The sequence below is a fragment of the Merops nubicus genome, unplaced genomic scaffold, assembly GCF_000691845.1.
Source record: "Merops nubicus isolate BGI_N331 unplaced genomic scaffold, ASM69184v1 scaffold8636, whole genome shotgun sequence".
Classification (NCBI taxonomy): domain Eukaryota; kingdom Metazoa; phylum Chordata; class Aves; order Coraciiformes; family Meropidae; genus Merops; species Merops nubicus.
In genome coordinates this window covers 27664-48116 of record NW_008612910.1, presented here as the reverse complement: position 1 = coordinate 48116, position 20453 = coordinate 27664, and the positions used below count along the sequence as shown (strand labels likewise).

Here is a 20453-nt window from a genome sequence, read left to right as displayed (position 1 = left end):
GGCATTCCTCAAGTTTCCATGCGGGGCAGGGAACCTTCCTTCCCCTGCTCAACCCCATCTGTCAGCCAGCCCCACTTCCTGCCAGCCTCCGGCCTTCCCAGCAGCCAGCAAGCTCCTCCCTCGAGTCTAGTTAGCTTTCCACTGCCACGTCAATTGAGGCAGAAGGACAGAAGGGAAGCAAGAAGGGAGGGAGCAAAAACCAGAGGAGGGAGGGAGGAAGGCTCAGCAATGCCAGACATAGTGGGGGGAGAAAAAGAGGGGGTGCGGACTGCTCCTGCAGTAGCTGGAGGTGAGCTGCACAGGCCACCGGCCAAGGTGGGTCAAAGGACCCTTTGGAGGACTTGGAAGCAAAGGCTGGTCCTGTCTGAGCTCTGCGCCGGACCCCAGGCAAAGGGCTGATCTACGGGACAGAACTGGGCAAAAGGAGGTGAGGGTGCATGGGGCCTGGGAATCCTCCCATACAGCTCCATGGGGAAAAGGAGTTGAAGGAAGGAACAAGTTCTGCACACCTGGGTGACAGCCAAAACTTCACAGCATCTCTTCTCAAACAGCAGTAACTTTTTTTTTTCTTCTCTCTTTCTAGAAAGGTGCAGCATACCCCAGGTGGAAACCAGGTAGCAGCCTGACACCAGCCCTGGAAGAGGAGGGAGTTTGGAAGTTTGCTCCAAATTGGAAACATGCAGAGCACAACATCATTTCTTCCCAGCTGCCAGGAGGATGTTTTCTCAATCAGGACTTGGACTTTCTTTCACCTCATCTCTGCCCCCAAAGCCCCATCCCAAAAGCAGGGAGGAGAAAGGACTAATGAGCTGCTGATAGCCGGAGAGCAGATGGCAGAGGCTCCACTCCGTCTGCCCAGTGTTCAGACTACCTGTTCAGGACTACGAGATTGTACAGTAGTCTGCACATTGGTTAGGCTGTGCTGGGATACACCACACTGCCAGTGCCGCAAGGGGACGGCAACACCTGCACGGCAGAGGGTCATGCTTGGGGAGGGTGGGCTGTGGGGAGAGCTGCATGCAAACCTCACTCATCCCTCAGCCTTGGAGGATGTAACCCGCTGGAGCCACACCTGATGATCACTTTTACCTGCCTGTTCACCAGCCTGCTCACAACCCTCTTATCCCTCTTCCATTTCTCATCCCTTTCTTATTTCTTTCAGCTTCATGCACTTGTCCCAGGGGTAGCTGTGTTCAGGATGGCTTGTGTTTCACATGCTAAACATTGCTGGAAAAGGCACAGGTAGATACATGGGCCTTGGGGGTGGGGGGTCAGAACCACACTGTGCTTTGCTACCCGAGAAGTCAGGATCAAGCATAGAAAGGTGACTGGACAAAGGGGATTTCACATCGTAAAAAATGCTGGTCATTAATAAAAAGACCTACAAAGGATTGAAAGTTGGTGGTTTGGATGCTCTGGAAGCTGTGTTTGCTTTGATGTCTGGAAAAGAAGAGAAACAGTGAATGAAAGCATAGATGAGGACTGATTAAGACTGAGTAAGATATCCATGAGAAAACATGCACTTACACAAAAAGATGAGTGAAAGACCTCAACAGAAGATGTAAAGAGGAGGAACATGCTTCAGAGAGCACCTGAGAGCAGTATGAATGCAAGAGAGGAAGCAGCTCAGAGCAGACCCAGTCCTACGGTCTTCAAACAAGCTGGATGCAAAAACTTGGCTGCAGCCAGACCCATCACAGCAAGATTCTAGCAACTGATGGGCATCAGAGCAAAGACAAAAGTATTTTCACTAGCTGAGCAGAGCCTCAAGGACATGGACTGCTGGGGGGCTGGTGGGGAGAACAGGGCGAATATCTCAGTTTTAATGTATTGATTTTTAAGCTAGAGTTGATACCGTAACAGGTACAGAATAAGCAGCTAGGGAGTAACTGTCAGTAAGGCCACATCCTCCCCAGGACAGGAGGGAGCACTTTGTACTTCAAGCAAAAGAAAAAGCAGAAGAGACAGAGAAGGAGCTTAAGCACAACTGATACAGAAGGAATCAACATGATGAATAAAGAATATGAAGCACCTTCCACACACCTGAGAGTACCTAAAACTGTGCACCCACCCTTCCTGCACACACTGACATTGAACACAACACATGAATACTTTCACACCAGCAAATCAGGCCATATTCTTCTCCTGTAGTCACCTGTTCATCCAAGCCCCAGATTTCTAGTACATGATTTACCTGCTTACAGACAGAAGGTCCCATCTGTATTGTACATTCACACAAATTCCCAAAGGAAGCAGCAGATAGATCCATCTACCCAGCTGTGCAAACACTCCAGCACACAGCCACAGGCACTCCAGCAGAAACCTCACCCTTGCAGAGCAGAGGACACAGAGGTCCCCTCCAGCAGGCAGTAAGCTTCACTGATAGGAACCACTGAGCACAATGCTCACTGCATCTTGCCTACAAGGTCCCTGCCGCCAGCAGCTCTAGCCCAGCTCACTGAACCTCTTCCAGCAGGTGGGAAAGCCCCACAGAGAAGCAGGCACTGCATTTCCTTAGAGATTCAGACTGAAGGACTATTCAAATCAAGTTCGTGGATTGTGTCCACTGTGGTGCTTGCTGAGCAGCTCACCAGGTTGCTGTGGTGCTGTGCTGCTGCTCCAGCCCTGGCGACACTGGCCACCCTGAGTAAGGAAATCTCTCTAAATTTCCAGAAGCCAGAGCAAGCTCCTCCCCACCTCTGGCCTGCAGCATAGTCCCACAGGGTTCAGGAACCTCGGGAGGGTCTCCAGGTCCTGGGAGGCCAGCCTTCTGTGGGGCCGCTCTCCATGGGGCCAGCGTTTGACTCATTGAAAGGAGACAGGAAAAAAAAACACAACCCATGAGCCCAGGAGCACACACACATGCTCTTGGCAGCCAGGCAGACTGGGGAGCCAACTTTCCACCCCCGCCTGGTCTGCTCTTTCCTTCCCCTCCCATTCCCCAGCACACTCCTTAAGCCCCTCCAGAGCATCAGCAGCCATAGATCCCTGCTAGCCTTTAATGCTGGGCCCTTTAAGAAATTCTGAGTTTCAGTTCCTTTCTTCAGAGGCAGAGGAAAAACAAACCACTGCGGAAACTGGTATTTCACTAATGGGGTCCAGATGTCTTCATTCCACAGACTCTGGGTCCTGACTTGCAAAACAGGGCAGGGCAAAGCTGTGCCCCCACTACTCCCAGCTACAGAGGTGCTGGCCTGGCCTTCACCCTCACCCCATCACACACCTTCTCATCTTGTTCCTTCACCCATCATCACCCACAGCTCTGCCACCAGCAGTTCATTCACTTAAGGCTGATTCAGCTCCCTCCTGGCTCCCTCTGGAAAGCTGCCAGAACACAGGGGAACTGGGACAAGAGAGCCCACAGAAGTGCAGGGTGGAGCAGACAAAGCCTCCCTCCGCCTTCTTACCAGAGCTTAAGTGAAGAAAGATCATGGTGTATAGCCTTTAAAAACACATGAGAACATTTCAGCTGTAGAGGACACGTCCTCCTGAATTGGTGGAGGAGGAGAGCTCTGGTACAGACATTCAAAGATAACTCTGACAGAGAACCATGCACTGCAGACAGCTCTTTGGGATGGAGCCAGCTCCACACAGGACTGAGTTTTGGGATGAAAATCCCCACGTTCAAGGCTCTCCAAGCTGCCTCTCAAACACACCAACTTTCAGCCTGACTCCATTATGGAGTCCAGGAGGACCTCGCTGCCTTTCTCCCTCACAACAGGCAGTGACCAAGGAGTTGAACTTGGGGAGGAAGCAAATAAAAACCATGCTTCCCTTTCCCCCCTGCTCCCACTAAGTTGAGGACAAAGGGTCCTTTCTCAGAGGCAGCTCAGACCTCATCAGCACTGGTTCTCCTGTGTTTAAGGGACTGAGGCTGGCAGGGAACTGTTTTCATTAGGCAGCTCTACCTCATGCTATGCAGAAGGGAAACAGTGCAGACCTCTGGTTGCTACTGACCCCCGAAAGGATGCCCACCCTCAGGAGGGAAGGGAGGTCCAATCCCCATCCCAGGCAACTGGAATGCATCAACAGTTTACACATTCCCCACTGCAGCCCTCCCACCCTCCCTCCCACTCCCCAGGGAAGAACAGGGAGTTCTGATCATCCCTGTAATACAGATGTAGCAGCTGGCTTTGATTAAACTACTCAATGTTTATAACCATTCGACCTGCATATGCAGCCTAGAGGAGAGTAAAGCCTCCTCCACCAGCCCTGTCTACAGAGGGCAGGGGTCTTACAGCAGAGACACATCAATTCAGCACAAGACATTTCAATGCCTGGTTCTTTAATTAGAAAATTGCCACCTGCTCATCCATAGCAGCCCAGCAGCAGCCTCCATGCAGAAAGCAATATTTGGAGGCTGATTCATCAACATATTTGTCATCATCTCCACCTGCTGAGAACGAAATGGGCCCACTGATACCAACTAGACAAGAAGCCAGGCCTGGCTGCAGCTCCCCAGCACACTTCGTGTACCTCAGAACACCTGAGGGACACGAACAACAAGAGGCAGAGTTGTTTCTTTATCTGCAATCAGAAATCCCAGTTGCCTCAGAACACACGACTGCACCATACCAGACATTTTTCATCCCCCAGCACACTGAGTGGGGCTAATAACCCTTTTGACTGCACCCTTCCCAAAGCCATCCTGCTCTTCTTGCGCTATTTAAAGTCAACAGAAAAGACAAATATCTACCTTTGTCTTGCACAGAAAGCAACACTCTTGACAGGGATTATTTGAGCTGGGACAATTCTGTCTGCTTCCATCACTTCCCACCAAAGCATAAAGTCACCACAGCACATTGCCAGAATTCCTAACATCCAAGACTTTCAAGCAGCTCTACAGAGTATGTCCATGTTCCCATCAGTGATATTGCACACACCAGTGTATGGTTGTTCAGCAGTACTCTAACCATTCACAATTCAAACATTTTTACAAATAACGTGTTAAATTTCAATTCAACATAGGAACATTAAAAAAAAAAAAACAATCCCAAACTCATTGCTGCTTTGCAGGTTTAAAACTCTTCAGTTCTAGAGTAATTTACTCAAAATTAGAAGAATCCAACACATGAGCTGCAGCTTCAGGTCCACAGCTCCTGTTGCTGTACTCAGAAAGGAGACAGTTTTTTTCTTGTGACCAGGAGAGATGCATGAAAACCTCTGCCACACTCCTTCAAGAAACTCATCATGGCTGCCTCACAAATACCAAGAAGTCCAGTTCTTAGCACTAACCCATCATATCCTTGATCACAGTCGCCACAGAGAGACAAGTAAGAGTCAAATTAATCCCAATTGTCTGTCAACTTTCTGCTGAGCCATGGCTTCAAGCATCAATATTGCTCTTTATGTGTCAAGAAAGCCACATTCCCATCAATTCAAAAAAGCTCAACAGTGCTGGGACAACAGGGAACCTAGCCCAAGGATAGTTTCAGCTTCTGTCACAAGCTGCATACAGTACCCAGAAGATACATTTGCAACACCCAGTGAACTGAAGGATCTGTCCTCCCCAGATGCCTGAGACTCCTCACAGAACTGAACTACTCACCTCATCATCCTTGTACCAGGAGAGGTTCTCAGCTGTCAGGACAAACCAATACTCCTTGGAACCACCCTTCATGATCCCAATGTTGTTGATGGTGAGCCAGCCCTTTCGGATGACCTAAGGGGGTGGAAACAGCAAGCATTAGCAAGGGCCCTAACTGCCCGGCCTTCGGTGCCAGAGGAGAGATCAGAGGGTACCCCTACACACAGTGGTATGGAAAGACAAGGAACACCATGCTCTCTGCTGCTGCCAGAAGAGCCCCCCACTCAACTGGCCAGTGAAGGTCTTTGCCTCAAAAGGGCCAGCAATAGTATAAAGAGGATGCAGGAAGGAACCTGGCAGTGCTGTGCATTATACCCTTTGCCAAGAGGAAAGAGATGCAGGAAGAACTGAATCAAGAGTACCTTGGACACTGGCACAACCTACAAGCACCATATCACAGCAACACACCCAGAAAAGGCCATTCCTAGAGCAAACCAGGACACCAGCACACCTTTTGGCACCGCACGTGTGGAGTGCTTCACTCAACTCGGGTGTAGGGGAACCGGTTCAAGAAGGAGATGGGCAAGCAACTCCAAAAGAATTGAGTTTAGTAAAAAGGAGACACTAAGTATAACAGAACAAAATGGTGCATCTGGAATTAGTACCCTGGACTTCAGCATACCCATGCATTTTAGTCATATTAATTTAGGGCAAAACAAGTTCCTGTAAGTTTAGTCTGAAGAAGCCAGGCTATTACTCTAGGGAACTCCAATTCACCAAGTGCTGGTTTAGAGCCTCACACATGCAGTAATCAAATGCAACTATGCATCAGCTCAAATGCATTAACTTTTATATGTATTTCTGCACTGTTAACACCCCAAAACATCTGCAGGCATTACATTTGTGTACCTTGTTGCATGGATGTGGTTGCTGAAACGACCTGGCATTAAAAAAACATGTGACTTCACTGCATATTAGCGAGTGGCACTGTGTAAGCAGCCTACCATAGAGGTACACAATCCTTTTAATTTTCAATTTGCCCTGTAAAGGTCAAGCAGGGGCACTGGATCTTCATCTAGTTCCTACTGTTAAGCCTGAGATAGTCTTATTCTCTCTGTGGACAGGAGGGGGCAGTGAAACAGAACTGCACATCCTTGGATTACTGCTTTTTATCTCCACCCACTCACAAGATGTACCAGCAGTTATGAATTTGTCCTCAACATACTACCTTGTCACCTCATTTCTGCTTCACTTGTGCCTAAGTGCCAGCTGCCCTCCTCTCCCCATTCAGCAGCAGAGGGAATAATTTGTTTATGCACTGTTCTCGCCTTCCCAGATGCAACATTAATGTTCATTAGCACACCCTGCTGAGTGGCCTTCTACTCACCAGGATCTCATCCTGCAAAGGGGAACCATAGCAACAGCAGCAGAGCAGAGAGCAGGAGAGGAGCAAAGAGAGGAGAGATTGTTACTAGGAAAGCTGGAGCAGGAGAAGAGAGGCTCAAAAATAAAATAAACTGAAGGCTGGTACCAAATCTTTTACCCCAGGTGTTAACAAAAGCAACCCCCATCCCAAAATAAAGTCTAACAGGAAAGCCAAAGCACTTTACAGGGAGATCCAGAATTTGTCCTTTGTGCTCTTTTACGCTCAGCTCTTCTGTGGGGTATCCTGCAGAGAATGAGGTTCCCTGCAGCTCTCTGAGATCCCAGGAAATGGATGGTTTGCCAGCCCAGCCGGCTCACCTACCTACCTGCCTGCCAGCCATACTGAAGCAGTCTGCACACTTATGTGCAGGGAAAGGTGGTCAAATATGTTGAAGAGGATGGATGACAGGAGTATCTCTAAAAGGCTAAGCAAAAATATTTGTTTCCATTCTCTATGAAGTTGCTTGTAAAGCTTTGTTTCCACAAGATCTTCTAGCCTACATAGCCTTGCCACGTTCCCAGCAAATGTGCCACTAGCTGCTTTACGTGTATGTATACTCCTTACAGTTCCTGAAGGAATAAGGGAACTCCTCTTGTCCACTGCTGTCTTCTCTCATGCACATGTTGTTCTCATACGTGCCCAGTGCCACCATGTCTATAATCACCTTTTGTGTCCCTGTACAGAGGCTTAAGTATTTCCAGTTAAGTTTTCCAAAAGTGTGTTTTTTTTTTTTTTTTAAGAGAGTTCCATTAACTCTCTTAAAATCCCTTTCCAGAAAGTAGATACCACTGATGGGAAGGATGACTAGAAAAGAGTTCTGTATTGCAACAGTTCAGACCTAGTGTTCTGTACCCCTCACCTCAGCAGAAGAGTTAGTACAGCTACTGAAAGGGCTGAACAACCATTAACTGGGACTTCTACCAGAAAAGCAAGACCAGATCTTTATTATCAAGCATCCAGTTACCTATATACCACTTTCCCTCCGTTCCTGCTACATGCTCAGTTCTTTCTGACTGCAGTGACCCTGAAACATTGACCTCAAGGTATAAACAGTTTGAGTAGTAAAAAAAAAAAAAAGTCACCAAAACACCAATACAAAAACCACAACCAACTTAAGAGCACTGCTGCATCCAGCCCAGCACTGGTCCACCTGGTAGCTTCCAGGTAGCAAACATCCTTCTTGCAGCAGTGAAGGGGATGGAACTTGGCCTACCTGGTTGCCAGCTGCCTTCTTCTTGCTCATCTGGCTGCTCCTCTGCTGAGCACTGCAAACAACAGCAGAGATATTCAAAACCCCTCAAGGCTCTTCTTGAATCCTGCTCCCGTAAGACAGCTGCTACAGTGAGTTCATGCCCCTCACCACTTGTTTCCAAGCCTTGATAACCCAATCTATTTCCATCTGCTCTTTCAGCCTGGTCTACCCTTCTTCACAGTCCCACCTGAACCACAGCTGGGTCACTAACCCTCCACAGCTTCTTCATTTCTCCCCTGACACAACCCTAATACCCTAACTCCACCTTCTAAGTATCCCTATACTCCTCCCAAGCCTTGCAACACAGAGCCACTGAAAAAGAAGCAATACTTGGAGCTGAACCATACTTTAGTACCACAGCATCTGCACCAGAGCCTTTTCAATCCATTTATTGGAGCAGCTATAGGACAGAGGCACAGGAAACACATGCAGAGAAGAGGAGGCAATAGGATGTGGGTGCTTACTTGGCAAAGCCAATGAAATCCTCATGGTTTGTGTTCATGTAAGCCAGCTCGATGTCTATTAGAAGCATGACCTGCCAAACAGAGGCACAGAGAGCAACACCAGTGTTAGTGATTGACATTGCTAATACTCGGGGGCAGACAGAGCCCCATATATTGTTCAGCCCTTTGCAGCCAGCCACCCCTTGGCTCAGGTCCCTCTAACCCAGACTGTCCCTTCAAAGCTGACCTCCACCCCGTGCAGTCCCCCCTCTTACACACCCCTGCTCTCCTACCTGATCTTTGGTCCTGCCTTCTCTTTCACGGATGTGAGTAGTAACAATCCTCTCCATCTCCTCACGCAGATGAGGGTACTGGCTGAGCTGCAGGAGAGAGAAAACACGTGCACATGGGAAAGGGAGGTATAAAGGGGGGAGCAGCCCCCCCACATGTATACATGCATACACAGACCCTGAAATCAGGTATTTTCAAGGGAAGCTCTAGAAAGCTGGACTTGCAGACAGATTTTTCCAAGTTCCTGAAGGTCTGCTAGGGGCAAAGTTCATTCTCTCTTCCTTTGGGCTTTGGAGGAAAGCCCTTTTCAGTCTTGCAGCAACGTTCTGCCTCACAGACCTGCTCTAAACCCACCACATTCTTCCTGGCATAATGCTCTTGACTAATCCCAGATGTAAGTGCACTGCTTATTGTTTGTTGATTTTTTTTCCCATTAAAATGAACATTTTGTCTAGATGTTCAGCATCTCATTGTAGTAGGCTAAGTATGCAAATGGCCTACTGCTACAACCTCTAAATCCTATAGGAACTCTCCCAAGGAAGTGGATTTAAATCCCCATTTGCTGAGGCACTAAGTGAAAGCATCTGGCCCTCTCCACCAATATCCACAAGCAGAGACAGGATCTGGCCAGCTTAGGGGTACATGACTTCAAGAAACATTGTGCTCTAGGCATCCAACTGTTTCAACCTCTGTTGGGGCAGGATTGCATAGCTGAGGCCTATATTCACATCACACCTACACCCCACTTCTTGCCGTGTTACTGAGGAGGGAATTCTTGCCTGCCCAGAGAAGCAGAAGGATTTTACTAGCTGTGGTTCAAAAGAACAGAGACCATACATGAGAAGCACTTTCAAAAGCAGCACCCTTGAAGCCCTCTGGGATTCATACAGCACCTACCTACTTCCCTAGATCTGTAAGGCTCTAGTGATTTCTCTGGCAGTAACTGTACATTTCTCAGGATCTAGCCCTTTCTTCCCCACTTTGCCTACCCCCTGTGAAATAATTTCTCCCTCCTTTTTAAGAAAATATTACTTCCACTGACTATAACAAATAGTATTTCCTAATATTGGTTTTATATATGCCCTCAAGGGGGTATATAAAAAAGGCAATTTCATTTGCCTCTGATCTGTATTGTACTTGGTTTGTTCCTCCAACTTACATGAGCGCTTCCTCTTAAACTTGTTTGGCCTTTTGTTCTGTACACATAACCAATTATAACATGCTAGAAGGAACTGGCTCAAAAAGTCTGCAGCATCACTACTGGTTGCCAGATCCCACACTAACCAGCCACAATCTTCCTAACATCTGACTACAAATAGTTTCAAACATCTTCAGCCCCCTTGCAGCCAAACCAGTTGCAATGGGCTGGAACTGGAATTGAAGACTAGCTTGGACACTGCCTGTTTTTTCAAATGTGTGGTTTGTTTTGAATGCCAATGGTCCTACAGAGGCAGGAACAAACAAGTGGAATTAGCGTTCCACACCACCACCTTGTCTTGCAAGCACAAACTAGGTGTTCTCCATGATCTTTATGGTTCAGACAGCTTGCTGCCTCAGACACACAAGGAAAGCTTCCTGTTTCCTTTGAGGGGTTGGCAAAGGATAGATGGGCAAGTTATGTCAAACAGAAAAACAGGAAGTTGGAAAAGTCTCTAAGCAAGTCTCAGCTTCTTCGCTTCAACCAAAGAAAAAAAACAACCAAAAACAAACAGTCAAAAAACACAACATCAAACCACCCTCCTCCCCACCCCACTCCCAACCAGTACAAATGCACACAAAGTGCCAAACAAGTTGTGGTTTCTTCAGAACCCAGGTCATCCAGCAACATTCATGTGCAAAAATAAATTGACAGCATCAGTCTCCATGCAGAAGCTTCCAAATCCCAAGCATGCAAAAGCAAGAGTGGGCAAGGGAAGAAGACACAGACACACCACAGGATGTCACACCCACCAGGGAACATGCAATAGGGCATAAAGGGGCAAGGAGTTATCACCAGCAGTACAAACAGCACCCAGAAATGCCATGACTCTGAGACAGGAGAGCAGGCGACCCTTCAAGGGGTTAAGACTGTCAGCCTGGGATCATGTCCCAGCTCAAGTGGGTTTTCAATCCTGTTTTAGCTGCATTTGCCTGTTTAAATCAAAATACAAGTTCACAGCCCTCTTTGAAAACAGATTTGTCCCAATGTTCCTTAGTTACCCTCTCTTTGCAGATTCAGGAGTCCTTGCCAGCACAAAAATCAACCTTTAGCTGAAGGGCTGCTGACTTGCAAGACCTTCCTGCACTTGTGAGATGCTGCAGTGCAGTCTGGCACAGGAGGCTCTTGCTTTAGGAAAAACACTAGCTAGAATATTATCCTCCTCAATGTAAAGGTTTGCATTCTTACACTAGCTCTCTGTTTATTTTGAAGCTCCTCTCCATTTAACCAACTGGAGGAAGCTCAGAATCAGGCCAGGGAACAGCTCTTAATGGCTACTTTCTCTTCAGCCCTCAACTTTGTCCAATAATCATTAGAATCAACTATAAACCTCTTTTCATACAGGAAAGCTGTACTGCCACAGTATGCAACAAACCAAAGGGTTTGCCACCTTCTGTGTTTCTTACTGATAATCTCATATTAGTCCATCTATGCAGCTTTATCAACTGCAAAAGCAAAGATTCCTTCACAATCTGGGGTGAAATGAAGTAATTGTGACACTAACACAAACAGTTACACACAACAGTTCAGGACAGCAACAAACCAAGGCTACAGGACTGTCACGCTAATGCAGGAGGTCTTAGCCCAAGCAGTCTTCCTTTCAAGAGGTCTTGCAGGACTTTCAGTGAGTTTAGAAGTTTGGTTTTGTCATCTGAAAGGCAGCATCAGTCCACAACCCAGCGGTCTGGGTACTACCTTACAATTAGCATCAGTCCTAAAGTAGCCTTTTCCAGATGCCTCCCCTAATAGCACATGCTCTAGTTCACATCAAGCAGTTAGGGCTGTAACATGCAAGGTAAATGCTGCAAATCAGCTAAAGCCCCTGTGCCACTACTGCCCTTTGCCTTATGCCATCAGAACCCATCTCAGGCTGGCTGCTGTCCTAAAGCGGCCTAGGGCAGTTACCTTCTACTCTTTCAGAGGAATATACAGGCAAGATTAAGCTTCTCACTACATGTAGGCACTTGACTTTAAGCAATACTAAAGCCTTCCTTATATTTTCCAGCACTAGTGCTAGAGGTCTTCATTTCAGCAGTTGTTTCTCATCTGTTTAGCATTGACCTCCCTGGCTTTCCCAGCTCTTATTATAGCCATTAGTCTCCCACAATGTCACTGCTGCTATCACCTTCCTTACAGCATGTATTTTGGTTACATCACTTTGGAACATCCTCATGGGCTCCTCCACCATGTCATGATGCAGTTCAGTAGAGAAATTTGAATTAAATACCCTCAATGTTTTAACGATCCTTCTCCCCACCCACCAAGAACAGACATTTCCAGCCAGATAAAGAAAAGAGTGTAAGCAATCAAACCAGTCAAAATAAAAAATCCACAAGAGAAACAGGCTGAGAAATTGTTCCTCTGCCTTGCCACATCAGCCTCCACAATGTGGCAAGAGCAGGACCCCACAAGAAATAGATTGGGCTGAGCTCAGGGCATGTCAAAGATGTCTCCTAAACAGAGGCAATGTGAGCTCCGTATTCTTAAGTACAACCAGACCTAATTAGCTCAGCTTTCACCTTCACTCTGAACTCAGATCTCATCCTCCCTTCCTTCCCAATTTAGTGGTATACACTGGTGAGTCTGGCTGTAACCCTGGAAGAAGGGACTTGTAATTTTCAAGTCCTAAAATAACTCATGAAACAGCCCTTTCCAATTCGGTTTCCAGAACATACTTCTGCTGTGCCACTGACACGTTTCTGGCCCCTCACTGCTAACTTGAACACCAACTGCCACATCTGCCTTTTTTTTTTTTTTAAGGAGGCATGTGGTGCCCTCTCCTGGAGGAAACCAACCTGGGAGACAAACCCACTCCTGCCCCAGCCTGTAAGCCATATTTGACACCCTCCATGTCCCTCGGGACACTTTCCCTCTCCACTTGCTGCTGCTCTCTGCTAGCCCAAGGTTTCTCCTCCTGTGGTTCACAGCATACAAGGACAAGTACCCACACTCCTTCCCACCGAGCATACCCTATGGAGTGAGAGATCAGCAGGAGAATGATGCAGAGGGTGTAATGCCTGGAAAAGCTTTTCCCCAAGCCTTTTGGGACAGTGATCTTCTGTTGGCTCTCAATATTTCTTGCAGAAGAACATCACCCATCTCAAGCTTGTAACTGTTTTGTATGGGCTAACACTCAACATAGCTCTACAACCAAGATGAACCTTGCAGACCATTCATGTTGTGAAGATGTGAGGTCTTTCTGGCTTTTTATCTTTTCTTATGGTATCTGAATTTTTTAAGGGGGTTCCAGAAAAAAACAAGCCAAAGTTCCAAATGCACAGGCAGTGGCACAGCTGTTTGGTCTTGCAAAGGGTTTGATCCACAATGAGATAAATGCCACTAAGTCAGAGAGGAAAACTACATGCTAGAGTAATGCACTGGATCCCAGCTCACTTCTCAGCTAAAGAGCCCATCAGCTGACACCCACTCTCTCTCTGGCCTGCTTTTAAACTGCTCTTATACCTGCAGGTTGCTGGTCTCCTTCAGATGTATCTTTGTATCCATTTCCTCTCACTAGGTTTGCTGGAGTTCCTGGGGTGTGTGTGGAGAAACAGCATGGAAGTGTGTGAGAAGGGTGTGGGCATTGACCTTTCTTTGCACTTGTTTGTGTTTTGTTTGTTTCTTTACCTTTTCGCTACACTTTCTGATGGTGGATGTGAGCTCACTCACTACCATATCCACACACTTCAGACTCGGCTCCTTCAACTTCTGCACCTGCTTTTTCACTATGGCTTCAAAAGCGAGGTCAGGCGTGAAGAGACCCGTTCTGCATGGCAGGGGCAGGGTGGGAAGAAGCAACGAGGAAGAAGAAAGCAAAGCAGAGAAAGAGCAGGAAGAAGGAAGAAAGAGAAAGGAGGAAAAGGGAAAAGAGAGAAAACACAAGGCAAAATGAGAAGTGAGATTTTGGTTCATTCCATTAGCTTACTGAACCAGGTGAGCATCGCTATGGGGCCTGTGCACTGCCAAGTATCAGGAGAGTCTACAAGCAAATGGAAGTGGCAAAGGGGAATGAGGTAGGAGCAGCTGGGCCAGTGAAATGGTGAGCTGCTGGAGCAAGATGAACGGATGGAACCCTCCAGGGATCAAGTGATCTTTTCCTGAAGGAAAGCTTCTTTGGATTTTAAGACAAAGCTGCTTGCCACAGCGAGCCACTGCTCTCCTAGAGGCTCACCGTGTCTCATTACTCTTTGTCCCAGGCATTCCTCTTTACCTCCCACCAGTTACCTCCCCTTCATGTTTTCCTTATTCCAGCTGCAGGAAGCCCGAGGAGGAGCCAAGCCAAAACTTCCAAAGGTCATTTGCATCTCACTTTAGCAGAACTGAAGTGATGCCTCTCAGTTTCAGGGATTCAGACAAACCGCTCCACTGATGGATTGTATTTCATCTCACCTTCCCTGCAACATTAACTTGCTCAGTAAGAACAGATGTATCCAGTATTTAGGAAAATGCCAGCATGCTACAGGGCGTTCACAACCATACCAAGCACCCATCTGCCCCAGCTACCTGTAGCATCAGACCCAAGACAGGCCTGTTGAGGTTTACAAGGAAGCATTAATTTCCACTGATACTAAGTGGCCTGTATTCTCAGTGGCCCCACTGGGAGAGTAGAAAGTCCAAAGAAATTAGTTGGTTAAATATGGCCATGATTAATCCTATTAAAGACTCCTGCACCCAAAGAAGTTTTTCAGCACATCTTTAACACTTTGGAGCTTCTCCCAGGCTGTTCTTTGTTACACAATCTGAGTTGTTTTAGCATGGGGCACTACTGCTTTGCAAGTGCTCTCAACGGGACAGTACCCCCTTGATGTGGGAAGGACGTACTGCTTTTCTAAAGGTAGAGTTAACAGTCAAACCTGGGGTCCTTACAGCTAATAGCAAATCCAGGGCTAGCATAAATCACCACCACCTCATTTAAATCTGATATTTTCCCTTTCACCTCATCTTTTATATCTCTGTGATGATTCACACCCCCACAAGCCCCCAAGCAACACCAGTATTACAACACTCCTCAACACGTATTATAGGACCTATAATTAGTCCACCTCTTAAACAGCAGAGTTGTAATGTTATAGGATTCAGCTTCACCCAAGGGTCTCTCTCCAGGTGCCAACACCAACCCTTTTGAGCCAACTAAGGGCATTTCCAGAGTCAAGTTTGCATCCTCTGACTTAGAAGCAGTTTCCTACTAATCCAGTTGCCCTGCTAAACTCAATATAACACTGCTCTCCTCTCAGACTTCAGGAGATCTGCACAAAAAAAAAAAAGTTGAGAAAAAATCAGCCTCTTCCAGTATCACTTGTATGACAACATTGTTTCTCCAGATACAAAATTGTAACCATGGTTACTAGAGCATCAAATTCTTAGCAGTAGGATTTAAGCTAAAACAGAATGCTTTAACCCTGAATCTCTGATATATCCCCCATCCCTGTGGTCTCTTTCCTTAATTCCCACCCTGCTGTACCCACCACCTGATCACTTGAGGAACCTGCTGCTGTCAGAACAGATAGTCTATTCTGAAACTCAGTAAAAGACAAAACAAAACGAAATAAAGAAAGAAATGGGAAATGGAGGGAAGGATGCAAACAAAGAAGAACGGGAGATTTTTGAATAGCAATTGATGGATGGAGAACAAATCAAGAGAAGCTTCAGAGGGCATGAAAAAGGAGGGCCCTTCTGATCCAGTTAGCAGGGAACTCTGGATACTTGGCAGCCCGAGGGCCTGTGCTTACCTGTCGCCAGGCTCTAATGGCAACTTTCTGGGTGCTCCCCACAGTCACACACCCCGAGAGAGGACAGCAGGACAGAAAAAGGAAGCTCCTCCAGCACTCTAGAAACCTGAGCAGTCTCTCACTGCATCCACTTTGCTTTCCCAGTCTGTGCTGGGGGGCGAAGCATGTGCCTGTGTGCCTGAGCCCTTCTGCAGAGGCCCCTGGCCCTAAGGACTAGGCATTTCTACAAGCGATAGCAACTATCACCACTTGGGCACGTCTCCCCCCGCACAGGGACAGGATATCAGACTCTCCAGACACCTCCTGCAACACCCATTTACCTGCACCTGAATAGCCAGTGGTGATTCCAGTCTCCAGTGCCCAGACCACCCCCCTAGCCAAGGTGCCTTTTCAACAGTACCTAGCCCTGCCTGAAGCAGCAAGCCATGGCTGAGAGGAATGGCAGAAGTCTTCTTACCTTGCTGCCTTTCAATCCCAACTTCAGAAACAAAAGCTGCCATATCCAAAAGGCAGAGTCAAGGCAGGTTCCCTCCCCTAGCCCAAACAAATACCCGTATGGATTCCAAAGGGCAAAATCTGAAGCCCTCTCTCTGAGAACACAGGACTCTAGAGGTTGATGGACACTTCTAGTTTGCTTCTCCTCAGCCATGTGCTGCTCTTCCAGAACAGGATATGGACCAAGCCAACCAGAAACCAAGCCAAACACCACAGGAATATTTCCTTGCAATACAGCCCACAGCTGTAGCTGCTGCAGCCTCTGAAGTTCAGCCCCATGCATTTGCCCAGCAGTACCAAAAGGCCAGTTTGGGATTACCCTCTCACTTCTACAAGAACAGAGGGGACAAGATTTCAATCCCAGTTTCTGGCTTGGGAAAAAAAAAAAAATCCCAATACTAAATTTGAAGTCAAATATGGCCACATAAGAAATACCCTTTGTCTTATAATAAATCAAGAGTCATGCTATAGACAGAGGGGTGGCAGGGACACATCCAGCACCCCTCAGCTCTAAAACATTCAGGGAGCTGGGCCATGGCCAAGTCCCACAGCACTTCCCTTCCTGTTTGGCTTGTTGGCCGGATGGCCCCAGGCTGGTACCGCTCAGGTCTCTCATGCTGAGGAGGTGGTGAGAAACACGAGTGTGGCTACAGGCAAGTCCCTGCCCGGGTCACAATGCTGTGCCGCAGCCAGCGAGCGGGTGAAGGTGCCAGCTCATGCTGCCTCTGGTTACCTTCTTGGTGCACTGTCTAACGGTATTGATTAACTCCGAAATGACCATGTCCACGCATTTCAGGCAAGGCTCTTTAATCTTCTTCACCTGCTTTTTCACAATGGTCTCAAAGGCCATGTCGGGTGTGAAGAGACCGGTTCTAAACACCCAGGGTGGGGACAAGACAAGGCAGGAGGGAGGAGAAGGGGCAAGGAGAATGTCACAGCGTTACACACGTATCTTGGAGTGGGCACCACCACCACTGAAACCCAGCACAGGGGGCTGGGGAGCGTCACGCACCCCAGACAAGCCCTGACTGTAGTTCATGGAAAACAGGGAACGCTTGGCACCTCCCAGGAATGAGAGGCTGAGGGCAAAATAGATCCCAGCTGGGCAGCCATGGCCAGGCCATTTCCCTGCAGCCACCAGGCCTAAGGGTGTCAGGGCCTACCCCCTCCACAGCACATTGGAGCTGAGTTGTGCATCAGATGGGAGGCCTTCTCTGGAAGATTTGGATGATCAGGACATTAACATTTGATATCCTTTATCAAGCTCAGCTAGTGACTGAGCAAAAGAAAGGAGTGAAAATAAATCTGGGTCAGTGTTTGTTCACATCCCAGTGCACAGGAAGGGCTCTGACAGCCCCAGGCCCTTCTCGCCTTCCCAGGAGCAGCACGACCCAGGGTCCCAGGGCTCTGCTCCAACAGCTAACCTCCACTGAGAAGGAACACAAGTGTTTGCTAACTACATCCTGGGGCCATCACATCCTGGTGACAACTATCCCAGTGAGCCCACAGATCTCTGGAGACAAGGCACTCAGTACCAACAACTGTTTTGGACAACTAACTGTTGGTCAGTATGGAGGTAGAAAGTGACAACCAACATTTTAGTTTTAACTAAATGAAGGAGTAGTATGGGCTTGCATCCCTCTTTCCATCCATTTTTATGTCAAGACAAGAAGGAGGGAGAAAAATGTCACCAAGACAGTTTTACCTTTTAGGCTTCTGCGACTCTCACATGGGAATAGAAAGCAAACTGACTGGGATGATTGCCCCAATCCCCAATTCAAGCCACCAGGGCGGTCCAAGGAGGTCATCCCTCCCCTTTGGCTGACCTACCGTACCTCTGAAGTCTTCAGCTCCATTCGGAAGGCCTAGAGGTATTTACAAGGCTATGCAGCCAATGGTCTGCCTAGCACATGATACGTGCCTGATGCCATGGATGTTCTTGATGGCATAGCTGATCTCCCGCCGCAGCTCCTTCTCATCAAACTCCATCTGCAGCAAGAGAATTTTATCAGAGGCTGCCCGACACTTGCGCAAGCCCAGGATACACAACAGCACGCTTTACAAAGAGGTCCCATGCCAGCACTAACACGTGACAGATGAGATACTAGCCCAAGAGCTGGATAGAGAGTCCAGCCATAAAGCTTCTGCTGCCAATGCAGACGCCCTGGACAGACATGAATAGTGAAGGGCCTACATTTACAGATGCCAAGCCCAGCAGCTCCCAAGGAGCTTCTCTGAGATAACGCAATAGGACTGAAGTACTGAACTGCTTTCTAAAACAAACTGTTTCGTCTCCCATGATTTAGCACAAGGTCTTGGCAGATGTTTTTTCAGTGCACATCAAAGAGATTTCCAATTCACACACAAAAATGCATTATCCAATACAAGACAGGCTCTTGTGTCTCACTAAAAAGGCCTCATCTTATCCAAATGCAAAAAAGGAAGCAAAATGCAGAAAATCCAGGAGTGGAATGATTTGGCTCTTGAATCTGTTCCAACTAAAAGTTTCTCCATACCACTTCCGATCAGGTTAGCGTACTTTACCATCCAAGAAAGCAATCATTCAATAGAAATCATCCTCAACTGTTATGCCAGTAGAACAGTTTCTATGCTGTTCCCATCTCTAGGCCACTAAGGGACAGACAAAAGTACTCCCAGGTATATCTACATCCTCTTTCCTGCTTCTTGTATATCTATTAGGGCAACTTTAGGTCTAGTCTAGTGTTCAGGACCAAAGAAGTACAGGTTTCAGCACCATTCCCAGTATGCAAAATTCAGTCAAAGTAGCTTTGACAACATATCTGCAAAAATATTCATTTAACGCAAACATGAATAAATAAAAGTTATATATCTACATCCTCTTTCCTGCTTCTTGTATATCTATTAGGGCAACTTTAGGTCTAGTCTAGTGTTCAGGACCAAAGAAGTACAGGTTTCAGCACCATTCCCAGTATGCAAAATTCAGTCAAAGTAGCTTTGACAACATATCTGCAAGAATATTCAGTCATTTATTTACTAATGTTTGCATTAAAAGTTATTTTGCACATTTATTTTAGCATTTATGAATTAAGCCCAGGAAACATTGTCATTTAATGAAGAGAAAGTTAAGTTCTGGCACAAGGACAGGAACTGAGGAAAAGGTCAATACTATGGGAAGGCTCCAATAAAAGAGAGAAAATAGGAGGTGATAAAAGGAAAAAAATGAAACAAAGTAGTCAAAGGGAAGGAGAGATGATGAAAGATACCAAAGGAGTAAGGAGACAGACAGAAGAGGTGACAGACAAGACCAAGTGGATCTCAGCAGCAGGGAAGCAGTACCTTCACCAGTTCAAAGGGGAAGCGCTCGTGGAAGATGCGGTTAATCCTAGCTCCTCCTGACAGCTCATAGGTATCAATTTGGTCTCCAGAGCCTTCAATGCGTTTCTCAAAGTCCACAGCAAACTGCTGGACCATCCTAAAAGGCAACAAAAAGCATGAAGTAGAAGTCACGGCTGAGTAGCCATCTCCAGGGCAGGACCTGCAGCTGAGGCCACTTACTGAAGCAGAGCTTTGGTCTTGCGCGCAGGGTCGTCGGGGCGGAAGCTCTTGTACTCCTCCACCTCCTTCTCGATGGAGAGCAGCTGGCTCTGGAGCTTGTTCCGCAGCCCTGGCAGGGTGTCACGGATGTGGTTGGTCAGTTGCTGCACAAGGAGAAGGTTTAAGATAATAATGAACCTCTAGGTGGTTACTGAGAAGAGTTTGCTACCTCTGCATCACAAAATAAATAGGAGTGCTCCTCTATGTTCAACCCTTTTGAGTGGTCCTAATAAAGTCTACCCCAGGGCAGATATCAGTTATGAGCTGGGTGTGTCCTGCCTCCCCAGCTCCTACCTCTTACACCCCTCTACTCTTGACCTTCATTTTACCTTCTAGTTTGGTGCAGAAATCTCATTCCTAGAAGCCTGCTGCTTCCAACCCAAGAATAATCTTCACATACAAGAATCAGCATTTGCTGTTTACACCAAGGTAAAGGCTGTTCTGTCTTCAGATTAGCACACCGCTGACATACAATGTCTTAGCCTCTTCTTCAATGATAACAGTGGCAAGACAAGG

General features: G+C 47.2%; 1 protein-coding gene across 1 annotated transcript in view; it reads right to left on the bottom strand.

Moving 5' to 3' along the window:
• DNM1 (dynamin 1) overlaps positions 1-20453 on the bottom strand; it is a gene marked incomplete at its 5' end in the record, with an annotated part of 43750 nt that overhangs the window by 18404 nt on the left and 4893 nt on the right. The window contains 9 exon segments of the mRNA XM_008941708.1: positions 5549-5662; positions 6915-6926; positions 8167-8218; positions 8670-8740; positions 8942-9028; positions 17095-17233; positions 18283-18350; positions 19680-19815; positions 19899-20041. Coding sequence (XP_008939956.1) covers positions 5549-5662; positions 6915-6926; positions 8167-8218; positions 8670-8740; positions 8942-9028; positions 17095-17233; positions 18283-18350; positions 19680-19815; positions 19899-20041 — 822 coding nt within the window.